This window comes from Channa argus, chromosome 12 (genome assembly GCF_033026475.1).
Source record: "Channa argus isolate prfri chromosome 12, Channa argus male v1.0, whole genome shotgun sequence".
Classification (NCBI taxonomy): Eukaryota; Metazoa; Chordata; class Actinopteri; order Anabantiformes; family Channidae; genus Channa; species Channa argus.
The window spans coordinates 14129054-14156334 of NC_090208.1; the positions used below are offsets into that span (position 1 = coordinate 14129054).

At 39.6% G+C, this 27281-nt stretch overlaps 1 protein-coding gene across 3 annotated transcripts; it reads left to right on the top strand.

Annotated features, from left to right (window-relative positions):
• The first annotated feature begins 6977 nt into the window (after positions 1-6977).
• On the top strand, positions 6978-19827 carry si:dkey-33c9.6 (active breakpoint cluster region-related protein). Of its 3 annotated transcripts, none has more exons than XM_067524313.1 (22): positions 6978-7135; positions 7414-7520; positions 8181-8285; positions 10149-10376; positions 11684-11791; positions 11896-11950; positions 12048-12100; positions 12393-12530; positions 12695-12816; positions 13482-13638; positions 13729-13848; positions 13927-14002; positions 14950-15093; positions 15283-15357; positions 15478-15575; positions 15978-16079; positions 16485-16648; positions 16849-16988; positions 17987-18121; positions 18324-18429; positions 18534-18675; positions 19626-19827. In XM_067524313.1, exons 1-22 carry the CDS (start codon positions 7084-7086, stop codon positions 19725-19727), a joined length of 2529 nt encoding a protein of 842 aa, XP_067380414.1. In that variant the 5' UTR covers positions 6978-7083; the 3' UTR covers positions 19728-19827. The 3 variants fall into 3 exon arrangements, with proteins under 3 accessions (XP_067380414.1, XP_067380411.1, XP_067380412.1); XM_067524310.1 differs by having other exon boundaries at positions 6979-7135; positions 7408-7520; XM_067524311.1 differs by having other exon boundaries at positions 6979-7135; positions 7408-7520; positions 15286-15357.
• Positions 19828-27281: the final 7454 nt, after the last annotated feature.

Genomic DNA, 27281 nt, shown 5'->3' on the forward strand with positions numbered 1-27281 from the left:
GATGCTTCGATCAGACCTCGAGTCCTTCAAATCACTTATTTTGGTTGAATGGTTTATGGTTATATTAGTGAAACAACCAACAAACATGGTGAAGCGGTTAACATGCCCCAGTTTGTGTTAAAAGACAGAGTTTCAGGCTCAGGATATCACGTCAGCCAAGTAAATCAGCAATGTACTGCACCCCGGTCACCTCCCACACACAGACCTCGCTGTGTGTGTGAACTAATACTGAGCGTGTACAATCCAAACATTCCTATTGTAGAATAAAGGGTAAGACTAATCCTACAGTTTGTTTACATTTCCAGACAGGGAGTGCAAATGTGCTGTAGTAAAGCAGGCCTCAATTCACATAATTTCATCAGTGGAATATTTAGTACCACAGGTTAAGTATCACTTTTATGAATTACTAGTCACATTCAGCAGCTGTAGAAATGGCCACCCCAACAACTAAAGCGTGTTTTAACATGAATGCATGTACAAGTTTACAGCGGTTGAACCCTAACTTCTTCTTTTCTTCACACTTTTTTTAGTAGCGTATCCCTACAACTGTTTGAACGAGCGTTGTGAAATATGGGACTTTCCTGTTCCCGTCATGATTGAAGTCACAGACAGGATAAAAAAAAGCCACAAGGCACAGATACAGTTAGGGTCCTCCCAGATTTGGGAGAGGATCGTATGACTGCATGAAGCTGGGAAAGCAAACTAAAATACACGTTAAAAGCATTTTTATCTTCTTTTAACATTTGCATTGTGCTACTGCTGACAGAGAGCACATTGTATTGAAGAGCACATGTCATATATCACAATGGAACAAAAACTCTGCTCTTATTTCAGCTCTTGTTGTTGGCTCTATGGTGGTTAAATCATAATGTGATTTGTTTTAGTGAAACATACTGAAGCACAAAAATTAAACATTTCCTGCACACTTGCACATTCATCTAGTGACTTACCGACACACTCTTGGGCCACACCTAATTTTAGTGATCTATGAAAGTCTTAAGTGCACACATATAAATGAAACAGCTGTTAAAGCAAGTTCCTCTTTCCTTTGTGCTTGTGCTCAAAGGTTTTCAGGATACAATGAACAAAATATTAAAACTGACTCCACACAGATGCTTTAGCCTTGATTCCCCTTAACCAGTCAATAAAAAATTGACTCAAAATCTCTGATTTGTTTTAGTTTGTCTATAGAACTTGTGGGTGTATGCATTGAAACTGTTACTATAAATACAATTATGAATATATTTATATAATCTGTTAGATTAGCATCTGAAACCTCAACTACTACTACTCAATAGATCTCATTTAGTTAAAAAAATACTCTTTATATGTTTTATCTTACTGTTATTTTTTTTATTGCAATTGTTATACTTCTCATTTCCCCATTTTATTTTGTGGGACATTGCTTCTGTGTTTGGTGTCTGTGGTCATTTTACTTTTATTTCTTTCTCTTGCCCAGTATGACTAAACTTTGAACTTCAGCTGTGACTTGCAGGTATGATTGGGGGGTCTGAGCTCATCAAGCTCAATAGCTCTCATCTTCTAGTACACAGTTAAGTTTCAGTTTCCTGAGAAGTTTCTTCCAGAGAAGAAAATGACTGAAGTGTGTGGGTGTGTCTGTGTGTGTGTGCGTGTGTGTGTGTTTGTGTGTGTGCGTGTGTGTGTATGTGTTTGTGTGTGCGTGTGTGTGTGTGTGTGTGTGTGTGTGTGTGTGTGTGAGTGTGTGTTTGTGTGTCTGTGTGCTTGTGTGGTTGCAAAAGCAGTTTCTCTGTAAAACGAAACAAAACCATCAAAGATGTTTTTATAGCAGTATGCCTGCAGGGTCTTAACGACTTAACAACAACAAAAGTATTAAATCATTTAGCAAAATTCATACCAATACAGTTTAATATACATGTAGATGCAATAATGTTTAGGAGGAATTCATGTATTTGTATTGCCTTTTAACAAATTTCTTCAATAAACTGATTTTACCAGCCCAGTTACAAAAAAGTGGGGAAAATGTGTAAAACATAAATAAAAACTGAATGCAATTATTTGCTAACCTCATCAACCCATATTCTTTTTCACAATAGATCAGAAACAACACATCAGATGTTTAAACTGAGATTTCTTATCATTTCATGAAAAATATTAGCTCATTTTGAATTTGATGGAAAATGGCAAATGATGGTAAATCAATAAAGTTGGGACAGGATGATGTTAACCATTGTGTAACATCCCCTCTGCCTTTATAATTGTCAGTAAAAGTCTGGGAAGTTGCTGGAGTTTTAGGAGAGGAATGTTGTCCCATTCTTGCCTGAGGCAAGATTTTAGCTGCTCAACAGTCCTGCACGACGATGTTTCTGGATCATGTTCAAATATGGTATCTTCTTTGCATGATCCAGCTTTAACATTTGTGTATTGCACAGTGAACTGTGTTCACAGACAGTGATTTCTGGAAGTGTTCCTGATCCCATGCAGTGATGTCCAGTAGTGAATCATGAGTGATTTTAATGCAGTGTCACCTGAGGGCCTGAAGATCACGTGCATCTAGTTTTGACCATCAGCCTTGTCCCTTGCACACAGAGATTTCCTGATTCTCTGAATCTTTTGATGATATTATTTACTGTAGAAAAACATAGATAGATTATCTATCTATGTTGGTTGAATGATAATTTGGTTTGGTTTAGTGAAATGTAATGAAGCACAATGAAACATTTCCTGCACACTTGGACATTCATCTAGTGACTTACTGGCACACTCTTGTGTCACGCCTCATTTTACTGGTCTATAATTTCCAAATAATTTGGAAAATTTCCTGCAATGATTATGAAAGTCTTAAGTGCACAGATTTAAACGAAACAGCTGATAAAGCATTTTTTTCTTTCCTTCCTTGTTTGTGCCCAAAGGTTTTCAGGATACATTCAGGAAATTATATAGAAATTACTGGCCCATAAAATAAATAATACCTAGATGGATTCTATGAAAATGGGCCTCTGGTGACAGACAAGTAAAAGAGCCTCCGCCTTTCCTACCTAGGACTGAGTTTTGTGACAAAGAACAAAATATTAAAACTGACTCCACACAGATGATTTGGGCCTGATGCCCCTTAACCAGTCAAATAATAATAATAATATGTTTAAAATGTTTTAGTTCACCAATTTGTTACTGCTTAAAATCAAACATTTCTCCAAATCTCTCATTTGTTTCAGTTTGGGCTGTATGTATTTAAGCTGCTCAACATACTTGTGAAGCCATGCTGTTGTGATGGATGCAGTATGTGGTTTAGCATTGTCTTGCTGAAATACGCAAGGCCTTCCCTGAAAGAGACGTCACATGAATGGGAATATGTTGCTCTCTATGTTCTTTTCAGCATTGATGGTGCCATTCCAGATGTGTAAGCTGCCCACACCATAGGCACTAATGCACCCACATACCATCAGAGATGCAGGTTTATGACCTGTCTGCTGATAACAAGCAGGATGGTCCCTTTTCTCTTTAGTCCTCAGGACATGATGTCCATGGCTTCCAAAAAGATTTTCAAATTTTGATTCATCTGACCACAGAACAATTTTCCATTTTTCCTCAGACTATTTTAAATGAGCTTTGGCCCAGAGAACACAGCAGTGTTTCTGGATTGTGTTCACATAGGGCTTCTTCTTTGCATGATACAGCTTTAATTTACATTTGTGGATTCAACAGCAAACTGTGTTCACAGATAGTGATTTCTGGAAGTGTTGCTCACCCCATGCAGTCATGTCTAGTAGACAGTCATGAAGTTCTACCTTTATCGTGCAAAGACCACAGGGTAAGTGGTTCGATCCCTGGTCCCAGCTACGTGCTGCAGTGTCCTTGGGCAAGACACTGAACCCCAAGTTGCTCCAGCGATAATATATTGGATAATATAGGATAATATATATGATTATATAGCGCTTTTATCCAAAGCGATATAAGCGGCCATTTACCATCATGCCTGTTTTTAATGCGGTGCCGCCTGAGGGCCAAAGGTTCAAGCACATCCATTTTTGACCTTTGGTTTTGACCCCTTGTCCCTTGGCACAGAGATTCCTCCTGACTCTCTGAATCTTTTGATGATATTTTATACTGTAGAAGGTGAGATCTTCAAAGTCTTTTCTTGTGTTGAGGAACATTTTCTCTGGAATAGTTCCACAATTTTTTTTGGTGCAGTTTCTCCCGTATTGGTGAACCTCTGCCCATCTACACATGCTTTGCCGCTCTGAAATGCTCCTTTTATACCCAGTCATGTTACTGACCGGTTGCCAATTAGCCTAATTAGTTGTCAAATCCTGCTCTATTTGTATTTGATTTGCGGGAATTACTTTTCCAGTCTTTTGTTGCCAATGTTCCAACCTTTTTGAGATGTGTTCAAATGTGCATCAAATTCAAAATTAGCTAATATATTCCATGAAATGGTAAAATGTCTCAGTTTCAACATATAATATGTTTTATTGTGAATAAAATATGGGTTGAGGAGATTTAGCAAATCATTGCATTCTGTTTTCATTGCGGTTTTACACATCGTGTCAACGTTTTTTTGAATTGGGGTTGTACATTTATTTGCAGCAGTGCTGGAAATATTGTACGGTGAAGACCACAGAGGTTTGTGAACATGCAAAACCCTCTCATTTTTAATCTCTTTTGTTCCCCCAGGCCTGTTTGAATTCTGGTTTCCTGTGGTCTAAGACTAAGACTGTGCAGGGGTTGTAACCGATTTGAAGTTGAACTTGTCATGAGGTCTTAACATAAATTGTAAACATTTCAAAACAGATCTTAAAAGGTACTCAATTTCACGTCCTAATTCCTGTAATTAGCCTGTATGAGTTCATTCACCTATAACAGTGGTGACTGGCTTTGAGTAAGCAGCACCCCCTGCAGGAGGGTGAAGGTAATGTTGCCTTCAAGTGCTCAGAGAAAATCCTGAAAGCCAAAGAAAATGATGGGAGTTAAGTTATCGGTTTCTTTAGTTCTTTAGTATAATTCTTGTATTTTATCAAGTTTATTTTCACAATAAACAGTTGACTTGTAAACATCGTGTACTATTTAAATACAAAGCCATAATATTTTTTTATGTGAAAAAGCCCACATAATAGCCCACACAGTTTGAAATGCAGCCGTTGTTTTGCTCTAATTCTCACTCATATCGGGAAGCTGTCTACACAAAAAGAAAGTTCTCATAAACCAAGAGTTAGCCACATGGTCAGCTTTAAACCACAGATAAACCATAAAACATGCCATCCAATTTATGCAAGAATGTTTTGAAGAGTTAGAGGTAAACAGTTTTGAATAAAGAGAATATTTTAAAATGACAAAAAACATATTTCTTCTGAATCTTTACATTTAGCACACGCAAAAATAGAGCTAACAGAACTGACTATGTACACACTCGAGCAAACATCTTTTGACTCTGAGTTTGCAAAACGTTCAATGCACACAGAATCCTAATCATAAGTATTTTAAAGCATCTCATGTGCTGTTACTCACCCCAAGAAGCAATGTAGCCACCTGAAGGTAGCATGAGCATCAAATTACCAAGCTGCTAAGTTAGTTTATCTCTGTGAAACCATTCACAACTCTTTACTGATTGTTCAAACTGTCAGTGTAAACCTGCGGGTACAACCTTCCCATGACTGACAGTGCAACTCACACATGAATTCGTTATATTTAATCTGTAGATTGAAAATAAATATAGAAATGAACTTTACACTAGTACTCAAACTTTAAAAATGGTCGTACAAACACTGCCTTTGCTCTTAAAATGGGTGCCAGTGCACACACAGCGGGATGACACCACAGACCAAGAATAGAGCTGACACCGTTAAGATGCAGCAACCAGAAGTTTCTGCGAGCCTCAGTGGTTCCACATTTAGCACTTGTGTTTATGTGAGAGAACCAAACAAGAGCTGAGGGTATACAACAACAACCACAGCTCACACACAGCTCACAAGTGTTAAACAAAGCAGGCAATGAAGCTCTGACCAGGCTGTGCCATCCGCTCTTTTCCTGCAGAGGGCAGAGCTGGACCAAAGAAGACAACCTGCCTCAGATCATGACTTTTCATGGGATAATAAACTAGTGGCGAACATTGCAACCACAGAGTGGATCAACTGAAACGTGGCGAGTGTTTTCTATCAGCCATTAAAATGAAACAAACCCAATGAATGAAAATAAGGCAGCTAAAAAAAAAGTTGCCAGCTGCTCATTATGCTTCCAAATGCTTCTAATTATTGTGATTTCATAGTTAAAAGATTTAAATGATAGTGAATTGAATTCATTATTTAAGTACTACTACTGTGTTTTCCTCACATTTAAACTGTACCATAGAGTACACTATGAACATTTGCATCCGTGGCTAAATTTTTCATTAGTAACTTCTGCCAATACAGGTTCATCAATAAATATATGCACATTTATATAACATTTAAACTGCGGCGGCTGTCGCTCAGTTGGTAAATACATATGGACCACAGGGTGAGTGGTACGATCCCCGGCCCTGGCCATATGTCGACGTGTCCCTGGGCAAGATACTGAACCCCTAACAGCCCATTCCCCTCCCCAGCTGGACAGTGCCTGTCCAAGCCCGGTAGAAATTGGGGAGGGTTGCGTCTCGAAGGGCATCCGGCGTAAAAACTGTGCCAAATCAACATGCGGACAATGATCTGCTGTGGCGACTCTACACTCATGGGATAAGGTAGAAAAAAACAAAAAACCATTTAAACTGATATTTGTAAAATATAAGAGATTGTCATAATTTAGGCCTGAATAGCAAAATGGGAGCTATTTAAAGTTGAAGAAAATGCACACAATTTCAGAAAACGATGAAGTAGTGAACGTTTGAATATAAAAAGTATTCGGCACATTGAAACGGACACATTTACAGGAAGAGAAGTGCAACTGGGGGATTGGATTAAAGGTGCCACTTCTCATCCGTTTCAACAAGTTCCACACAGGCAGGAAGTTGTATTTTCCTCTTTTGTCCATCCTTAACAGAAAGAGGAAGCTTTCTGTCACCAGCTGAGTGCGTTCACATGCTGCGCCTCCGGAGCTCAGGCTGCACTGTGAGTAGAAGACCTCCGAGCTCTGATGGATATCTACCAGGACGCTGTGGAATATTTGGAGTTGCAACAAATACCAGGTGAGGGAATTTTGTCAAAAGGTTAATTTATTACTCATTAAATATTATTTCCGAGGACAACTCAGCCCCGTATAGTTAGTTCAGCGTTAGATGATCCTGTCTGAAAAGTGTAGTTATATAAAAAATATTGTTTGTAATCTCTTATAGAATTTTGCAGTTTCTTCTTATTCTTTTTGTTATTTGTGAACAACGCTAATGTTTACACGTTTATTAAGGAAGCAAATATAGGAAGCTTTTATTTCAACATACTACTTATTTTGTGCATTTGCAAGTTGTAGTGGAGGCAGAGGCGGATGTCTTGGAGGAGGATGTGTTCCAGGAGGAGGGGGGGTCCTGTTTTCTCTCTCCTCTACCAGGCGACACCATAGACTTACCTGACACGCCTGTGAGTTTCCTGCACATCACAAATATTCTCGTCACTGTGCAAATCATGTCGTAGTGTCTGACTTATTTTTATTGTCTAGCTAGGTGGAGCACATGAGTGTGAAGGAGGATGTATGGGTGTATTTTTTTTAAGTTATTACACCTAATTATATGAAACTAAACTTCAGTGTGGACACATTATAGAGAAGCCAGTGTTCGCTGTACGTAGCTGCTCAGTGAGGCTGTAGGTGCAGTGATGCTCAGAGTTAAATATCAACCTGCTACTATAACATGCTGACAACACGGATCACATATTGTATTCAACATGTTATAGCAGCGAGAATGGTTTTGCACATAGTTGACCATCAACCAGGGTTGTAGACAAATAGAAAGTTTGTTGTCCGATGATGAAAAGTGAGACTGACTTCTTCCCTGAAGTCCTTTTACAATGTAACATTACCACAAAGCAATAAAGGACAAAACCACGTCTACATGAAATAATGTTGGCTCAGTGTAATTAGCAAAGGAATATACAGAATGTTATTGTATAGGATGCTATTATAATAGGATGCTGCAATTAAAAATTTTATTTGGTCCAGTCATTTCATGTTGATGACCGCTGCACCCGTTGCACCGTCACTGATTGTGAGACTGACCTGTGTTGTGTTTTGATGTTGTTCAGACGTTGTTCACCCCTGAGGAACTGTTGGAGAAGAGGCTTGTGGTCCTGAAAGGCATGCTGGAGAGTGAGGAGGTCTACCTCAGGGAGCTGGAGACATTGCTCATGGTATCGTACATGCAGGACATTTTCACTTCTTGTAGTATCCCACTGGGGCCTCAAAGTCTTTGGGTAAAGAGGTGTGGCTCAGTCGGGAAAACATTCTTTGATGGTGGTTCGATTCCCAGTTCCTCCTGGTCAAATGTCAAACTATTGTTGGATAAGACACTGAAAGCCCAGTAGTAGCACCGTTGTGCATGTGCAGCAGTTCAACTACAGTTTCCCCATGGGGATCAATAAAGTATCTAAGTATAAAAACAGCATGCGGAAAGAGTTCATACTTGTGTATTTGTGTATTATGAGCACAAACTTCCTCTTTGTTATTGAAGTATCAAAATTGTGAGGCTAAGCTGTGACCCATTGATTACTGCAAAACTAGAAAACCCCTGCTGATATAATTATGAATAACTTCCCCTTTTCTGTTTAACGTTTGCCACCTTTCTCACTACATGCTGACTAAATTTTTATTGATGTACCTAAAGGAGAAGCAACAACAGGTCACTTATTTTCTTGCAGCTTTTCTATTATAAAGCAGGTGATCATTTTAGTGTTTGGTTTGTTGTGTCATATGCGTGTTTTTTTAGACAATTGTGTCATAAACTCTTTTCGTTGTTCCTCTTCCTTATTTTTAAAAATATACATGTCAATGGATTTTTTTCTTCCATTAGAGATGCGTTTCCATGTTTTTTCTCAAAGCAATGACATCACTCACTTGTAGCTGTTTCAAGCTACAGTCAACGGTTAGCATACAAACTTAAAGCAAGGGGAAACAGAAATCCGTAAGCATCTTATTTTGTAAATCCATGCAAAACACAATGTAAAAAAAAAAAACACTGTGCTACTTTTTAAAAAATTGAATTAAAGTAGTCTGCTGGGACTCGTCCCCAGCCAAATAAAACATTTGCATGATGTGGCTGCATACAGTCATGTGGAGAAGTTAGTACCCCGTCCTATAAATTAATGTTTGTTTGTGTAACCAGAATAAATTCATGTGATCATAGCAGGTCCCACTATTACACAAATACAACGTTGAATGAACAACACAGAGCATTTTTTATTTTACTGTGTTGTTATTTTTAAAAAAATTCAGCCAAAAAGAAAAAAAAAACATGGGCAATGCAGAGAATCCTACATGATTCAACTGATCCACTTTTAGCAGCAATAACCTGAAGTAATGTTTTTTTGTGTCACTTTATCAGTCATTCACATCATTGTGGTAGGATTTTGGTCTGTTCTTCTTTACAACACTGCAACACTTCATTGAGGCTTTTGTGCACTCGCTGAAGCACAGTTGTCTTAAGGTCCCACCACAGCATTTCATTTGGCTTGAGGTCTGGACTTTGACTAACCCATTCAAAAACCATTCAGCCATTCTGATGTAGAATTACTGTGCTTTGAATCTAACTTTGACCAAGCTTTGGCTGTTGGACAGATGGCCTCACATTTCAGTTTTGATAAAATAACATACTGGAAGTGAGCGACTGGGTGCTTTCTCTTTTCGGTGCTATTAATAGCAACTGGAACCCATCATGCCTCATTTACAACCAATGTGACTCATCTAAACAAAAAAGACACTTGGATATGCAATGTGAATCATAAAGTCGATGTTAAAAGTGGGAGTGTTGTGTTTTGTCTGTGTAATTTTTGAAAATTAAAACATGCAGTATAATGCTTGTAGTGTTTATGGCATAGGTTTGATTCTAATGTCTGTGCAATAGTGCTGCTTAAACACACGTTGACGCTTCACACATTTTGTGTTTCTCACTTCACGCCTGTTTTAATGAATGTTCTTTTCACCTACATTGACCTTTGCATTCTGTTTGTAGAAGTCATTAATTTGACTTCTCCTTTTTTTGTTTTGTTTTTTTCTAGCCCATGAAGGCTTTGTGGGCATCAGCAGGGACCTCCCAGCCAGTTCTGTCCAGTCGACAGCTCCAGACTGTTTTCTACCAGGTCCCTGAGCTCCGAGACTTGCACCAAAGTTTCTACTCGGGTCTGAAGGCCCGGCTGAGTGCTCACTGCCAGACAGATCTGGGTGAGGAAAAAGATATAACCCAGGCGGGCCATGAACTGACAGTGGGGGACCTCTTTTTGAAAATGGTAAGTCCCCGGATGGTATTCTTATTGTGCATTACTGTTTGAAGGGTCATTTTAGCTCTTTTTACACATGTCCAAGAGGTCTGGCAGCCCCTGGGCCAGAGCTTCTTTATGTACTGAAAGTAATTTAAAAGCTGCAAAATGACCATATGGTAAATAGTTGCCTATATAGCGCTTTTATCCAAAGCGTTTTACAAAACATTCACACACACACTCACACTCACACACCAATGGCAGTGGCTGCCATGCAAGGTTCAGTGTCTTGGCCAAGTACAGTTTGACATGTAGCCAGGAGCAGGGATCGAACCACTGACCCTGTGGTCTGTGGACAACTGCATTTACCAACTGATGGAGGTAAAGGATATACAAAACAGACATATGGTGACAAAATAATCCAAAAGAAACACTAAAAAGCCACTAAATTACTACAAATGAAGTAACAACCCTTAGTTGTACTAGGGGCTCTGAAGGATGAAGTCCGGATAATGCAGACATTTGTCTTCACACATACTGTACACCCCTCTACCTGGAAAATGTCATTTTTTTTTTTTTTTGTTGGCACAAACCTCTTGATGGTGTTGTTTGACAAAGAAAAAGCCTTTAAAATATTATAATCCAAATCTTTTCATATTTTAGTGCCTTCATTTATTGGGACATATGTGATGTTCTCTGTTTGTCACGGGTCATGAGCTGCATTTATACACTATGCTTTAACAATGGCTCCAAAGTGAAGCGATGTGGCTGCACAGTGCTGCTGCAGCCACCATTAAGGGTGTTTGTTCCACATGTGGTTTTCCTGCCATGAGCATCTGAGTTGACAGTAGCCAGCCAACAGGGGCAACTCATTTTTGCCTGACACACCCCAGTGAGAACCTAAAAATGAGAAGTGACTGTAACTTTTGGTACTGATAAGCTAGTGCTATATAAGTGCAGAACTTCTTTGTCACTTTGATTGTAATGCTCTGTTAGGCGACAGACACTGTACCCAGTTTTCATCTGACTCATAACAGATTCTTGATATGTACTCGTTAGCTCAGCAAAGCACAGGTGCTATTAACATTTAGCACCACTGAACGAAACTCAGTTCCAGAAATTACTGAAAATATTAGTCACAATTTTGTCAAACTGCCTAACTTTAGGCTCCCTCCACATTATGTGCCTTCCAGAAAATGGCTCCGACCCAGTCATAGGAAATTATGTCATTCTGTGTCATGTCAAGTTTTAGTGCCTTTTCGTTGTGTGACCCAGCTGTGTATATTGCAAGGCAGCTTGTATTTCCTGACCAGTGTCGTGTTATTTCGATGGTACAGGTGAACCAGATTGGTCTGTATGGTGGTTTCATTCAAAACTATGAGGACGCTGTTCAAGTTGTTCGCAAGTGCACACAGTCAGACCCTCGCTTCCGAACTCTGGCAGAGGTACTACAAAATTTCTCTACATCCACAAGAACAAAGTCAATATACAGTATGAATACTCACCTCCTGTAATGAGATTATCCTTATAAACTTCGCTGCCTTTTCAGAGCATGATGTCAAACAATGGAGCAGAAAAAGCTCGGACCAAATACACATTTGAAGGTACATATTCTACACTTGTGTGTGTGCATACAAATATATATATGTTTTTGTTTTTTATGAGCTGTTTATAGTCTGATGGCTGTGTGTCTCCTCACAGCTCTGCTGTACAAACCTTTGGACAGAGTCACCAAGACCACACTAATTCTGCTGGTGAGAAAACCTGTGATAATTAATTTAATAATTTTTGTTATTTTAACTCTGGCTTCAATCCTGATTTGCTCTTTGTGTTTCACCTACTGTATTTCCTTTCTCAGCTCTGTTTCCTCCCAGTGTTCTTGGTTTCATTTGCATCTTTTCACTTTCAACATTACGGTTTTCACCAAGATTGAGTAAAGCAAATATGAAAAGATTCATTAACCTTATAACCAAGGCAGGTTCTGTGATTTCAAATTGAACATTTAATAGTCTAATTGGAGATCTACTTCTGGCTGTGATTTCACAGGACCTCCTGAAGACTACTCCAGCGGAGCATAAAGATTACGTAGCCTTACAGGAAGCTCTGAGATTGTCTCGCAGCTTCTTGGCTGGTGTCAATGAGAGTTCACAGAGCAAACGGGAGGTTACGCTCAGTCACGGGATGGTGAGGCTTGTACTGTACAAAATCTATCCGAGATGTACATGGATATGTTTTTAATTCCATGTTTACGTGTGCACCAGTCCTCCCACACTGTACCCTCCCACCCCTGACGTTATAGATAAGCAAAAACATATATATCTGTTTATTTGTGTGTGTATGTGCTACAGAGACGCCAGCTGATGCGTGATGGCTTTGTTGTGGATGTCAGTGAATTGGATCGCAGCTTGCGTCACCTTTTTCTTTACACCGACCTGCTGCTGTGCACCAGATTCAAACATGCGACCCGAGGGTGAGTGTCGGAAGAGAGACCTCCCAGTCCTGTGGTAAATGTGGTCTACATAGTGAGAAACTCACAGAAACAATACTGCATGCATGTATCTCACTTGTTGTCAATTGAGTGTTGTCATGAAAAGTTATCATAGGGGTATTCGTTAAAACTTTTGACAGTAGCTTTGAAGTAGTGAAAACAGAAAATTCCATAGTTAAAGTTCAAAGCAGTTAAAAGTCATACTGTACTCCAAATGTGTAAAATAGTTAGCAACTCTCCCAACTGATAAATAGTTCATATAGAAAAAAAAGGAATAGACAATAAATACATTAGTAATAAAAGTAATGGTTAAACAGCTTGTCTACAGCCAGTGTTAGCTACAGTAGGCTCAATAAAGCCTCAATAAATAGTTGAAACAGGCAGCTCACTAACTGGACCTTGACCCTAAACATTAGCTGCATAAAAATGTGTGCACTGTATTTGCAGTTTTGTGTAAATAATATTTTATAGACATCCATTTTGACATCTGTTAACACATTTGAAACACGATGTGCGATGATGAGACAGGTCATTTACTAATAATCATTATGATGCTGAAATGGGACTCGGCAACAAGCCTCAGTAATAGACGGTACAGTACACTACCATCAGGTACTTTTTTGAGTAAGTGTATGTGCTTTTCCCAGGAAGCAGGACCAGTACAGGTTCTGCTGGTATCTTCCTCTTGCTGGTCTAAAACTACGCTGGACTGCAGATCAGGAACGATCCTCTGACACACTCCTGCGCTTACAAACCATTAGATCCAAGATGTATCTCCTCCAGCAGCAGCTAAAGCAGCAAGCAGTATGTGAAAGACAGACGAGCATGTCCAGTCCTTGTTGTTTCATAGACAAGTAAAAATATGATAAATGTGTTGCGTGTTTGTGTGTGAAGAAGGTCTCCAGAGTTCTAGCCATGGCAGCTCGTAGCAGGAAGAAACTGGAGCAGATGGAGCTGATGCTGCTCACTCACTCCCCTATTTACAGGCTGGAGCTGCACAGCCCAAGTGGCAAGGTACAGACATCCTAAACAATATTTTCACAATAATTATAGGAAGAACTCTTAACAGTAATGAGTTTTTTCTCCCTGCAGAGTCACACTCTCCTCCTGTCCTCTTTATACGAACTTGAAGAATGGAGAGAAGCAATTCTGAAGCTCACCACAGACAGTAAGTTTAGGCCGTTGGAACTGAGGAAGTTCCTGTGGCTTTGTCAACAATGGTGAATCTTTAAAGTGTCCTGAGAACTGTCTTTTGTGCTGCCATTCTGCATAACAAATACATTTCATTTGGTGGGCACTGCACTCTGAAGAAGCAGCAGAATAGGGGGCTTTCTTACTTTATCTTACCACCAAGCTATTGAACAGCATTCAATTAAAGTTACACTCAACTAAACAAACGTTAAACACTAATATCTACTAAAAACATGTCTCAATGTTGGTACTGAGACACAGTCAATCAAGCTCAACAGACAAAGCTTGTTTTTTTTTTTGTTTTTTTTTTGCTTATTTGACGTTTGATGTTTTGGATGACATTTAATGGATAACACATTAAATATAAATTCAGTGTAAAATAATGATTTGCAAAGATAAGCAGCTTAGCCAGTCATAATTCTGTACATGCGGGCATTTTAAGGCTTATAGGTACTTAACCACACCCGCCTCTAAGATTTGTAAACGTGTTACTTTTCATTAGACGGACGTGACGGACGTGAAAAAAGCTACAATGTGAAAATTAATGTATCAATTGTAGCTGGTGCAGCAAGGTGGCAAAGTGGTTTCCGTTTCCTTCCACAATTTGAAGACAGCCTTACTAGGTTAATTGGTGAATCTAAAATTGCTAGTGAGTGTCAATGGTTGTCTGTCTGCGTCGGCCCAGATATAGACTGATAGACCTGTCCAGGGTGTACCCCACCTCTCACCCAATGATTATTATTATTAATGAATATTATTTTTAGAAGCCCGACTTGGTAACAATACATAGACTGTATTTCTGTAATAATGAGCTTAAAAACCACAGCATTTTTCACCGGGCTTTATTGTGTTGTTTTCCTCTGCATAACCTCTGTGGCTGTGCGAGCTGATCGGGGCCTGTTTTTGGCATGTGTTGTTTGTCAGACATAGAAACGGTCCCTCCAGACCTGCTCACCTTGACCAGCTCATGTGTGAAACTGAGAATGACCCAGCAGCCACCACTACACAGCAGCAGCAGCAATAGCAGCACCAGCAGCAGCAGCAGCAGCAGCAGCACCACCAGTTTTGGTACAAACACTGTTTCTCTCTGTCCTCTTTATCTCACCACAGAATCACTTTCTGTATCCGACAACAAACGCCCCCTGTGAAGGGCTTGCGCTTTTTTTTTTTTTTTTTTGCTGCTCACAGAACTGTTTAACATATTCTGTCTTAAGTTTCACTTTGCTTCAGCCTATTTTCGTCTCTGTGTTTCACCAGTAGAGGACGAGGAGTCCTTGTGTGGGACGCTGAGTGTGGCAATTCACTCTGCCTCCGGTCTGCAGCAACCAACCAGTATGTTTTTAATTGTTTTAAAAGTAAAGTATTAAAAGTGAACCAAAATAGAAATAGATGGGATCAAAGTTTGGTCAGGACGTCCATGAATTATAATTGTTCGTTTCTTTTGTCTTGCAGGTGTGTATGTGTGTGTGGAGGTAGATGGTTACGAGTTTTATGACAAACAGGCGCAGACACACTCATCAGTCCTCAGCCTCTGCCCTCACTGGGACCAGGTTAGACTTTTAAACAAAATTAGATGCTGTTTCTGACCCTAAACGTGAAAAACTTATAGATTATAAATCAAACACATGGCATTAAACAATGTTCACATTGTCCTGTAGATTTGACACAGCATGCAGAAACTGCCAGTTCACGCTGGTAAATTACTTCTGCAGGTCTAGACAGCATCCAACACGATGTCAGGCTTTGCTCCAACTCCGAGGATTTAAAAAGTCTGCAGTGTGTGTGTCCGTGCTTTAAACATGATCATTGGCAGTAAAATGTGCTCTTAATCCAGCTGATAGCCAGGATGGAAAGGCTTTAGAAGATGACATGAATGCTCTTCTTGTAGCTTTCTGCTGTATGTGTTGGTGTTCGGTGTCAGCGTTAATCACACTGTCCCTGTTTCAAAACAGGAGCTGTCTTTCCAGGTGGACGGGGCACAGAACATGAGGGTGCTCTGTGTGAGCCAGTCTGACGGACAAGATGATACTGTGCTGGGAAAAACAACTTTAAAGGTATGAAGCTTTCTACAATCACAAAGGTTGACTGGAAAGTAAGTACATCACAGAATACACAAACGGCACCAAATACCAAGATCAAGTGTCAAAGCAAAGCAAAAACGACTGTCAGGTGCTCATATGGACACAGAAACAGCATTGTTAAGCTTGTTGTGTTTTACAGCTTGGCCCACTCCCCCTCTTCCTATGACTGTAATTTCCAGCTGTTTTCATGAAAGAGATTGTGTTAGTATCTATTTCTTTGCAGCTGAGATTGAAAGTTTCCTCAGGAGTTCAAAATCAGATCTAAAACAACAGAAAAAGACTTTGTTCTTTGCCTGCTGCATGTGTACTGAATCCTGAAGAAATTTAAAACTTGTCTTCGAGTTTATGCTTTTTTTTTCATATTCTTGTGTCCCTAAGTTGGACTCTAAGACCCTGAATAAACGATGGAGGAGACAGACTCTACAGCTTGGCCAGGTGGAGGTGACCCTGTCCCTGAAGTACAGTCCCCACCCACTTGAACCTCCCGGCTCCCCAGCTCAACAACAGCCTGTCTTCTGTGTCCCCATTGAAACTGTGGCGCAGTAAGTCCCTGCCTGTCCGCTAGGCGTTTTCTCAGACAACCTCCGTCTAGACTTTTATTTCCCTTCCGTGCCATTTAGCACAAATAACTTTCAGGAAGTGAGGTGGTGTATGTATTGTGTGAACGTTGCCAGATGAGAAGCGGAAGTGTGGCAAGGCTGCATTTAAAGTTTTCTTCTCAATACTTTCAATTCTCCAACAGACAGGAGGGAGTGCTGGTTCCTCATGTGGTGCGATGCTGCGTGGAGGAGGTGGAGAGGAGGGGGATGGAGGAGGTGGGAATCTACAGGATTTCAGGAACCACCAGTGAAATCGCCATGCTCAAGGCTGCGTTCAACAGCAGTAAGGACACACACACAAAACAGACATCAGTTTTCTGTTGCCATGTGCTGCTAGTTCAAGGGTACATAAGAGTTTTTCATACCTTCCAGCTGTCTGAAACAGCAGGTCTGCAGAATTTGGACGTTGAGGTCTACACCTTGAATATTATGTTTTTTAAACTATTTGTGAACACTATTAAGATGCTACTATGATTTCATATAAAACCGTGAACTTAGTGTGCAACAGTGTTTAGATAGGACGTCACCCGTCACAGTGACATGCCCAGGAATGCCATCTTTCTTCAATGTCTTCTGGTGCTATCTGGTGCCAGTACACACACACACACACACACACCTGGCTGTACACATGATGTAAAAGTAAAAAAGTCACCTCCTTCCATTGATCAAAAGGCCAGTTGACAGACTCATGTGCCCACTGGTGTCCAGTCCACTTTTGTCCACTGCATATGGGAAACAGCCAACAAGACCTGCTGTCCTGAAGATACTCTGATCCAGTTTTCTATCCATCACAATTTGACCATTGTCAACACACAATCTTTAGAACTGTTGCCGCCTAATATCTCGCCCCTTGACAAGTGAGATTGCAATGAGATAACTAACGGTGTTCTCTTCATATATTTACATGTGGCTTTACATCGTCTGTCCTGAGTACACTTATTTATGACACTATTTATGACACTGTTTTATTAATATTTCACTGCATTATCACTAAAATGCTTTCAGCTTGATTTTCTACCATGTCTTTAATTAAAAATGCGCGAAAATGTAATTTTTTAACTAGAAACATTTTAGAGTTACTTAAGTTCAGCCTTTATGTTGAATAGTTTCTGATGGTATGCAAGCAAACTTAGCTGTAGTACCACTTTAAAAAAAAATCATTATTATTATGAGCTGGTGCTCTTACATTTTCACACTAGAGCGAGGCATTTTTGGGGAAGGAAGCATGTATGCAAAATGCAGTCGTACTAATTATAATCCTAACCCCTCTGCCATGTTCAGATCTACGTGAAGCAGTAACCAGGCTAAGAAGTGCAGAGGTGAATGCTGTCTCTGGTGTTCTCAAACTCTACTTCAGAGAGCTGCCTGAGCCTCTTATTCCCGCTGAGCTGTTTCAGAGTCTTGCCAGAACGCTGGGTAGGATGGACACCTCACAACAAAACATAATTATACTTTTAAAAGCAATTATATAGGTAATTTCCGGCCAGTAATGTTAATAAAACTACTACAGCTTGTTTTGACATCAAATGTGACATGGTGCATATGAAAATAGCTCAAAACACCTACAGTATAAATGGCAACCTGAATTAATTTGGCATGTGAACTGTTTCTTCTGTAGACATCCAGGACTTTAACTCACGGCTGGTCTCCATGCTGTCCCTGCTACAGAATTGTCCTGATCCAAACCGCCACACCTTCTTCTACCTTATGCATCACCTTAGACGGTCTGAAACGCACCACACTACTCATCACATACACACACGCACACACACACAGTAATAAAACTGATGCAATAAAAATGTTGTTTCTTTTCAATGCTTTTCCTCAGAATATCTGAGAAGCAGCACATCAACAAGATGTCTCTGCTGAACCTGGCTACAGTATTCGGTCCCAGCCTCTTACGCCCCCCTGTGGCTGGACTAGGGCATGACGCCTTTGTTGTGGACATCTCCCAGGAGGTGGTAGTGCAGGTGAGCATGATGCAGTGAAAAGCGGTGCTGAATATTGAGATGAAATGTATCATGTTTGGTTTCGCAACTGTTGTTCTGTTTGTAGAATATATCAAGAAAAACTAAAGTGTACCCCAAGAGTACTAAAGAAGGGTTCCTAGATTCAGAGAGAATCAAAGTCCTTGTCAGATGTTGCCAAAAAAATATAGAATTCGTCTTTCAAATCTGCCAGTACAGTTAAATGTGGGTTGGGTGTGTGTTATGCTCCCATTTAACTTTTTTATATATGATGATTTAGAAATGTACTGTGCATCCAGTGCTGGTCTTTCAACTTCTAATGTAACATAAATAAGAGTGATATAATTACTAGAAATGAGGATGAGGATTTTTTCCTCATTTGATCCTCTCTGGTATTGCTTTTACTTGAATTGAATTCATTACAAAACTGATCTAGAGAAAAAAGACAGTTCTGTTGATGCATTATTATTCCCTGAGTTCTGAAATTCTAAATTAGTTGAATATTAAAATGTAAATGCTGTTCCAAATATGCTTATAAAATATCCAACCGGTAAAATAGAAACTCCCGCAACTTATTAAAAACCACACACTTTCATATAAATACAGAAAACATGATCTTGTAGATAATGAGTTACATGTGATGCATATGATGGGTTACGTTGATTTAGCAGGAATCTTTACTATACCCAGTAACATGTCCTCAATGCATTAACTATTAGATATAATAAGTTCAAATAATATGTTTTAAAGCAAATATATCATTTTAAAAATTGGTAATCTCAAATTGGAATGAAATGATCAGTAAATATGTATTTTGTAATGCACTGGACTTTACTGCAGTTTTATTAGTAGTATTACTAGAAGTTCCTTTACAACTAACTGTGCGCATATTTATCAGTAGTGTAAATGATACTTTCTTTACGACTATTACTGTGTGTGTATGTGTGTTATAGGTGCAGGTGGTTTTCTGCTATCTGCAGTGCAACAACCTCCCTGAGGCCCAGATTGCTCTGCCACATGATACAGATGCTGAAGATGAGACCAGCCACACGTGAAACCACCATCAGTGTCACAACTGTCCAGAAATTCATACTGTGTGTTAGTGTAAAATACAGCTGAACTGTACGACAATAAAAGGTATTTATTCATTAATAATATGGGATTGTAGCTGTGTCATGTGTTTGTGTTTTGTTTATCCCACATATTTTTAAGTTTTAAAGGACCTAAAAATGTCAGCATTACTTTCTGAAATACAAATTACACAAACAGCTTTTGTGGTAATGTCTTAATAGTTACAGACAAATCAATAATAAAATCAATAATAATTTTTAAATAATACCATATTTTATTCAGCAGTAGATTGAAGTGGAACAGGGTTGGCACTGACTTGGTTACAGAGGAGAGTTTTTGTGTTGATGTCCACCAAACACTGAAGTCGCCAATGACAATAGTTTCACGTTTTTTAGTTTCATTTTTGATTTGTTTTAAAAGATTTTGTTAATACTGGAACACAGACATTACCCTTACACTGGTACAACAAATACCACGTGTCATGTTTTAAATTAACTTCGGTGATTAGATATGATTTGCGGTATGCGTGTGATCGCAGTAATGCAACTTCATCAAACTGTAATATTCAACTTCTCAAATACAGGTTATATACTGTGGTTCTTCAAAGGAAACAATAATTTGACTTGAGGAAGTATGTTAATGTAACAAATATCAACAACATCTTTCGTGAACAAATCCATTAATTACACAAAGTGATGATGGGAAAAGTACTGGCAACACTAGGCTTGTGATGTCACACCATCATCCCCTGGAGTTAGGCGTTAACAAACCTGGCATCTAGTAAATGAATCAAGAATGGAAGTGCGGTTTGGAATCATCTTTATGAAAACACTCAGTGTCAATGTGCTATGACTCATACACACACACACACACAGAAACAAGATCTCAGAAGACCTGTGATCAAAGTCACGCATTTGCACGTATCTGGAAGAGGTCACAGAGTGATCTCAAAGAGTTTAGATATTTGTCATTCTACAGTTTGTACTGTCTACTCTCTTGATAGAAGTGGGTGCAACGTCAAGATCACTCCAAACTCCGGACACCACAGAGTAAGCATTTGTTCTCCAACAAAACATTGAGGCATGTCTGTAATTTGTCACTTTCAAAACTGTCTTGTGGAAAAATGAAATAAAGGTAGAATTATTTGGAAAAAAACACAGAGCTATGCATGGTGTAAAAAGAAAAACCCGTAAAACATGAAAGCATCATCCTAACAGTCAAGTACAGTGCATCGTGGTTTGGTGCCGCTTTGCTGCCCCTGGACCTGGACTGCTTGCCTTGGTTGACAAATGAATTCCCAAGTGTATCAAGGTGTCCTACAGGATAATAAAGGGCTGCCCACACGTTTTTGGCTTGTGAGCTCCTTATAAAATGACCAAGTCAAAATAATCTGCCTACTATAATAATACAAAACATATATTTATTTATGAATATATTGCAAATTCTTTATATGCACAATATATGTTAGTGTAGCTTGCATAACTACATGAACCCATATTGCGCAATACAAATCTGTACATTTTTTTCCATTACCTTACTTAGTACAATCAGCTAAGGATGCCTAGTCCGGACAGTAGCAGCTGATAGCCAGCCTCATACGGAGATTTTAGTTCCTTCACCCATCTTCTTCTCAGTTCGCTTTTCGGAGGGAAGTCAGTGTCGTAGTTTTAATGAACAGTCCGAAAATGCCGCTCCACATTTCCCTTCTTCAGTCTAGCGATGACTGACTGGTAGATGAGACAAACGCACAAACAAAGTCCACCTCCCACTCCGTATGGAAATGTCCAACTCCCCCACTCATTTTTATACCCTTTTTTAAGTTTAAAAGAAATAAATTGTAGGCTATCTCGCTAGCTTGCTAGAGTTTTGCCACACCTGACGCCGATGTAAGCATGCGCATGCGCTGTGACCCATGTGTCACAAAAGGTCAGAAGTCAGACTGGCTGCCCTGTAAGTCAATTAAGTAACACATTTTAAAGTGAGGACGGATGATGGGCTGACGTGTACTTTGTTAATTCCATGCAATCTACCCACACTACCTTTCGATCGCGATCTACCCACTGGGCACCCCTGAAAGTTATCTGTGGGAGCTGTTCACACCAAACGTCCTATGTATTTAGCTGTGCTGAAGCAGTTCTGTCATCTGAAGGTTGTGTAGGCCGAATCCACAGCTGCAGTACAGGAAGTGCTTGCTGGGTGGTAATGCTGCTAATGATGGTTCAACCAGTTATTAAAACACTGTTGCCATTACCTTTTCTTTCACTGCTTTTTAAAATTAATGACTTTATTCAATAGGGAGTTAAAAGATGATAAGTTTTTCAGCTTAGGAATATTATGTTTGCTGATATTTGTGACTCTGGTGAAGATTGGATCACATTTCATGACTAAGTTTATGCAGAAAACCGGGACATTGACAACAGTACGGTTAGCTTTTTCTCATGACTGTATATCCTTGCTATTTGGACAGGCAGATGGAGTCAATGGCACAGAGAGTAATGTGAAGTTGAAATGGGGTTGAGGGAAAAAAATTAGGGGTGCAGATGTTGTACAATGGTCAGGGGTCACCTCCCCAAGCCTGAAATCTAATCGGTTATGGTTCAAATCCAACTAGACGGAGTTCACCATGAAGTATAGGCCCAATAAAAGTCATATACTCAAAAACAGCATGTTGGAAGCTACACACACACACACACACACACACACACACACACACACACACACACACAAACACACATTTTCAACCCATCCACACCACAGATGAGGGTCTCTTTTTCAACTGCACCACCTGGGCAGATCAAGCTAGTGTTACCTCCAACCTTTTACCCCCAATCCCCCCCTCAGTCTTTTGATCACTAATCCTGGACCCCCAGTCGAGCTCTCCCACTACTAGGAGACTGGAGACGGTGTGTAGACACCATAACAACATCCAGAACAAGTCCCACAACGTTAAAACAAAGGGGTTGTGTTGGGATCACCCTGTTGGCCTCTGCCTCATAAATCTCCTGTCCCGACTACAAAGACAAAATGAGGTTCAGGCTACAGACTACAAAGCTGAGGAAGGTCTGAAATGTCCCAGACATTGGTGACTGGACCAGACTCCTTAACATCTGGGGCTGCTGGGAAACTGTTTCCAGGAGAAGTCAACTTGTGGATGTGTGGCAGCACCTGCTACATACTAACAAAGATGGTACAAGGACTTCATTTGTGCACAATTTGTTTGCTATATATTGAAGTAGTCAATTGTTTTGGGATCCATTCTGAAATTGACTTTATTTTTATTTCATTTGATTTTTTTAAGGTCAGGTGATGTGTCAAATTTTTTTATTAAAGTTTTTATTTAAAATGTATTTAGAAACCCAGCTGTGTTTTTAGCTGCAAGTTTTTCACTGAACCAAGTGAGTGTGAAGCCAAGCAGAAGCAAAAACAAAACAAGCAACATGCAAACTGCTGCTCTCAAGATCAGGGTTTGCTTCTGATACACACTTCCCAATATTACAAAGTAGCAGAATAGCACCTTTTCTTTTTTCAAATGTTCATCATGCAACAGGCGTTTTTTTAATTTTTTTTTTAGTTATTAAAATGCCCAATTCGTTTTTTAGTTTAATGAAATGTGTGTAAACTCTTACTTCCATTTATCTGGAGGAGCTAATGGAAAACTAAATGTCCACAGTTTGGACACGGTACGTTGCACTGCCCTGTCAGCAATATTCCAAACTAGTAGCTGGTCAAATTATGCATTAGTGAATATTAAATAGTTGTTTGGCATCATTTTGAGCTACAATTTAGAGGCAAACGTCAATTCCCATTTGCAACTGAACTAATTTAAATGCTGACATACTGTACAGTATAAATAAGTTTAATAATTAATATACACTGGCCTGGACAATTAATTTATTCTGTTGTGTTACTGATTAACATTAATAAATCAGGTCTTTCACAACTACACCTTGTTATGAGTGAACTGTATTTTCATTTCATTATTTGAGTAATTTCTGTGCTGCAGCGCTCCATACTACTGTTCCTTTTTTAAACTTTTTCTCTTATTGACAGAAGTTCCCTTTTCCCTTCTATGTGAGCATTCAGCAGCTGAAACAATCCTACACAAACTGCCTTTTGAAGGTGCAATTTAGACAGATTTATTATATTTCATTACATTTTTACATGTCCCAATTATCTCTTGAGGTTCATTGTCTTCTTTTTGCCTTTTTTGTGGAAATGAAGAAAGAGAAACATTGGTGAAAAGATGGCTGCTAGGAAAGAATTCAGTGGGACAAGCAGTTTACCAAAGGACTCCCCATGTGCACATGTTTGTGGTACAGACAATCTGCGCTGTAGCTGTGTTTGTGTGTGTGTGTGTGTCTGCATGTGTTTGATGTTGTTTCTGCTCGGAGCTGTGCCATGCTTGATTAGTCCTAATCTAGCTGGGAGTCGGGTTTCTGTGTCGGCGGCGTGTCTGTAAGGAAGGCATGTAGGCTGTGGTTCACAGGGATTGACCCTCTGCCTCTCAGGTTAACAGAAGCTCTGTGTGTGCGTGTGTGTGTGTGTGTGTGTACAAAAAACAGTGGTAAAAATTACCGAATTTAAAAAAATTCTTTGGAGTGAAAGGAGTATTTAGAGTGTGCAAGGAAGATATGTACAAGCTAAGACAAGTGTGAAGAGCAAGATGTAAGCGTGTGTGTGTGTGTGTGTGGGTGTGTGCATGTGCGCATGTGTGTTGGTGTGTGTGTGTGACAGAGAAAGAAAGGAAATAGGAGGATAAAAATAAAAGTGACTGTGTTTGCAAGAGGTCTTGTTGAACTTTGGCTCTGGCTACAGTGCAGAAGGAGTCACCTCTCGTAAAATGTGCCCTCAGCAGGTTGTAAACATAATATCACACACACAGGACCCCCACCCCCCCATAGTGTTTCCATGCGCTAAGAGTAAGCCTCATTGCAGCACCTCGGCAAAGTGTATGTTGTCGATTTAATGTGAACAAAGCCGCAGACAACTGCTTCCCTTGCAGCAGAGCGAGCCGCAGGCTTAAGCTGTCTGTTAGTGTCTGTGTAAGAGTGTGTGTTTGGGGAGTTTTAGGATCAAACCTTCATGTCAAAAGAGGCTGTACCGGGGAGACAACTGCTGACAGGTGCTTCCTGCAGCAGCGCAGCAGGTGCTTCACACACAGACACACACACACAAACACACACACACACACACACACTTTGCCTCCAGCACATTATTGTGCATTTACTGACACACACTGAAGGCAGATGATTCGCTGTTGTGACCCCTGAAAAAGAAAAGAAGACTATTTTTCAGTCCTTCCCCCTCTCTTTCCATTCTGACAAACAACTTTGTGTTACACATGTACAGATGTGAGTGACGTGGGCAGCTCGAGCTAGTGTTTCCTCCACCCTTTTGTCTGAGCATGTGTGTGAGTTGTAACCCTGTACTCTTCACACTAAACCTTTGCTCTGTTGCAGTTCATTTGTTTTACTCCATCAGCTCAGTAATAAAGGTAAAGTGCTTTATTTGTCATTATACATACATATACAAAATTGTGTCAGATGGAGGGTTTGTCCTTATCACACTGCCACTCTGGGCCAACCTGACCTGGTCCCTTTTAGCAGTAGGGGTAACTGGAGGACCTGGAGGAAACCTTTCTTTCTTTCTTTGACTGAGACAGAAACAAGAATAGTCTCACAGTGTAACGTAACATGCTTTGAGAAGCCAAAACACTGTGGTTTGGGCTCAATCATATCAAAATACATGGTCATTAAAATTTGTGTGAACGTAATTATCATGGCAGTTCACATTTTCAGGTGTCAGTTAATGATTTCTGATTTAAGTGATGCATTCTGGTCTCACAAAATGGTTTTCGCAGAACATTGCACATTGTAAAACATTTTCCTCATAATTTTCTTACAGCATGTTTGAAACCTTGCTAAAGTTTGTTGTGGCCCTGAACAGATGGGGAGAGTTTCTTTGAGTTTTTAATACTCAAAGAAAATAAATTATCCTGATTAAACTAAATAATTGCACCACAGTTTCCTTCTTTCCTAAAGTTAAATTGTACAAAACAACAGTATCATAAAATGCGTATTGCAAATCAAAAGAAAAAAAAAATAACAAAAGACTTCTGTCTCCTGTTTGGGGGCCCCCTGTGTGATGCTTGAGCCCTACAAGCTGCCAGCTCTGGATTTCCTGCTCCTCAGTGTACTGTACCCTACTGTACTGTACTGAGTGGTCATCAATCAGCAAGTCTATTTTTCTCTTTTTATTTTGAATCACAGGCTTCAAACTCAGCACTGCAGCCAATCACGGACAGGGCTTCTACCAAAACAACATGGCTACTCAACAAATAGGAGCTTTTCCATCTGTCTGAGTGTAGCCCCTTCACAGCCAGCACCATCTCCCCTGGGTTATGACGACATATCTGCCAAATGGAAACAGAAGACGACAGGTTGGACCGATGCTTTTTAGATTCATATCAGGGCTCCTGACTGAGGATTCCTATATGGTTAGAAAATTAGGCTGAGATAATTTTGGTCTCTGTGCCAGCTGATGAATGAGGGAGCTGATTGTAGATAAGCTTAATTTCCACAAATACTATACCATTGTTAATGCAAGGTGTGTGCGTGTGTGTGTGTGTATAGACGCTTGCGTGAGTGAGCTGGAATTTGTTTTACTGTTTGAAACAAATGCCATGTAAAGGCAAAAGCAGAAAAAGTCATGCTCTAACATGCTGTATAGACACAATTTAACTTTAAAAGAATGAATATAAAAATTTAAAAAGTTGTGCTAATAATAATATTTTACTTGTACTCATACATTTCCAGTGCGGTATTCTGTGCGAATTTATTTGTAATTACAGTCCAACTACTGGTTACCATAAGCCAAATAACTAACCACGAAATTAAAAATCTAAATGCAGTTCCAGGAAATGCCGTCACTTGCACTATGTTTAAACTCTGTATGTTTATTCCCCGTTTAAAGCCTTTACTGTAGTTACGTTACTTTCTATAAATGACACTGTAATTTCCAAATTTCAATAATAAAATTTGAGTGGGGGGCTGAGGCGAGTCAGTGCTTCTGTATAAAGAGAGTGTTAATATTCTCCTAGAGCCTTATTAAAAGACACAAAATGACCACAGGGATGCAACCAAGGTATAAAAATAACCTATTAATAAATGACCAAATACTGACAGATAATTTGTGTCACTTTTAGTCTCGGGGTCCTATAATGTACAAGGGAGGATCCAGGGCCTTTTACCTGTCTGTGCCAGAAACCCATTTCCCTCATAATCCGTTAATGCTGATAAGTTAAAGAAAGGTATATACAGTACAATGGCCACTCTTGTTTTTATTTAAAAAAGAAAATGTTCACATTTTAGAATGGGCTTTGGTTACATTTATGTGCAGCAAATGTGAGGTAGAAAATTTACCCTAAATAATTTTGTTCAATCTGCACATCTTGTGTATATACAGTTATCTCAAACTTTGGCTTTGGTGTGTGTGTTACATAACGTATTCAAATAAATATGATTCAAACATAAAAAATC

What these genes read in the sequence shown, in the direction of transcription:
- si:dkey-33c9.6 (XM_067524310.1), top strand. Translation starts at nt 7,084, where the DNA reads ATGGATATCTACCAGGACGCTGTGGAATATTTGGAGTTGCAACAAATA. An exon ending in CAAGGCTGCGTTCAACAGCA is followed by an intron (nt 16,989 to 17,986) that starts GTAAGGACACAC and finishes TGCCATGTTCAG; the next exon opens with ATCTACGTGAAGCAGTAACC. An exon ending in CCCAGGAGGTGGTAGTGCAG is followed by an intron (nt 18,676 to 19,625) that starts GTGAGCATGATG and finishes TGTGTGTTATAG; the next exon opens with GTGCAGGTGGTTTTCTGCTA.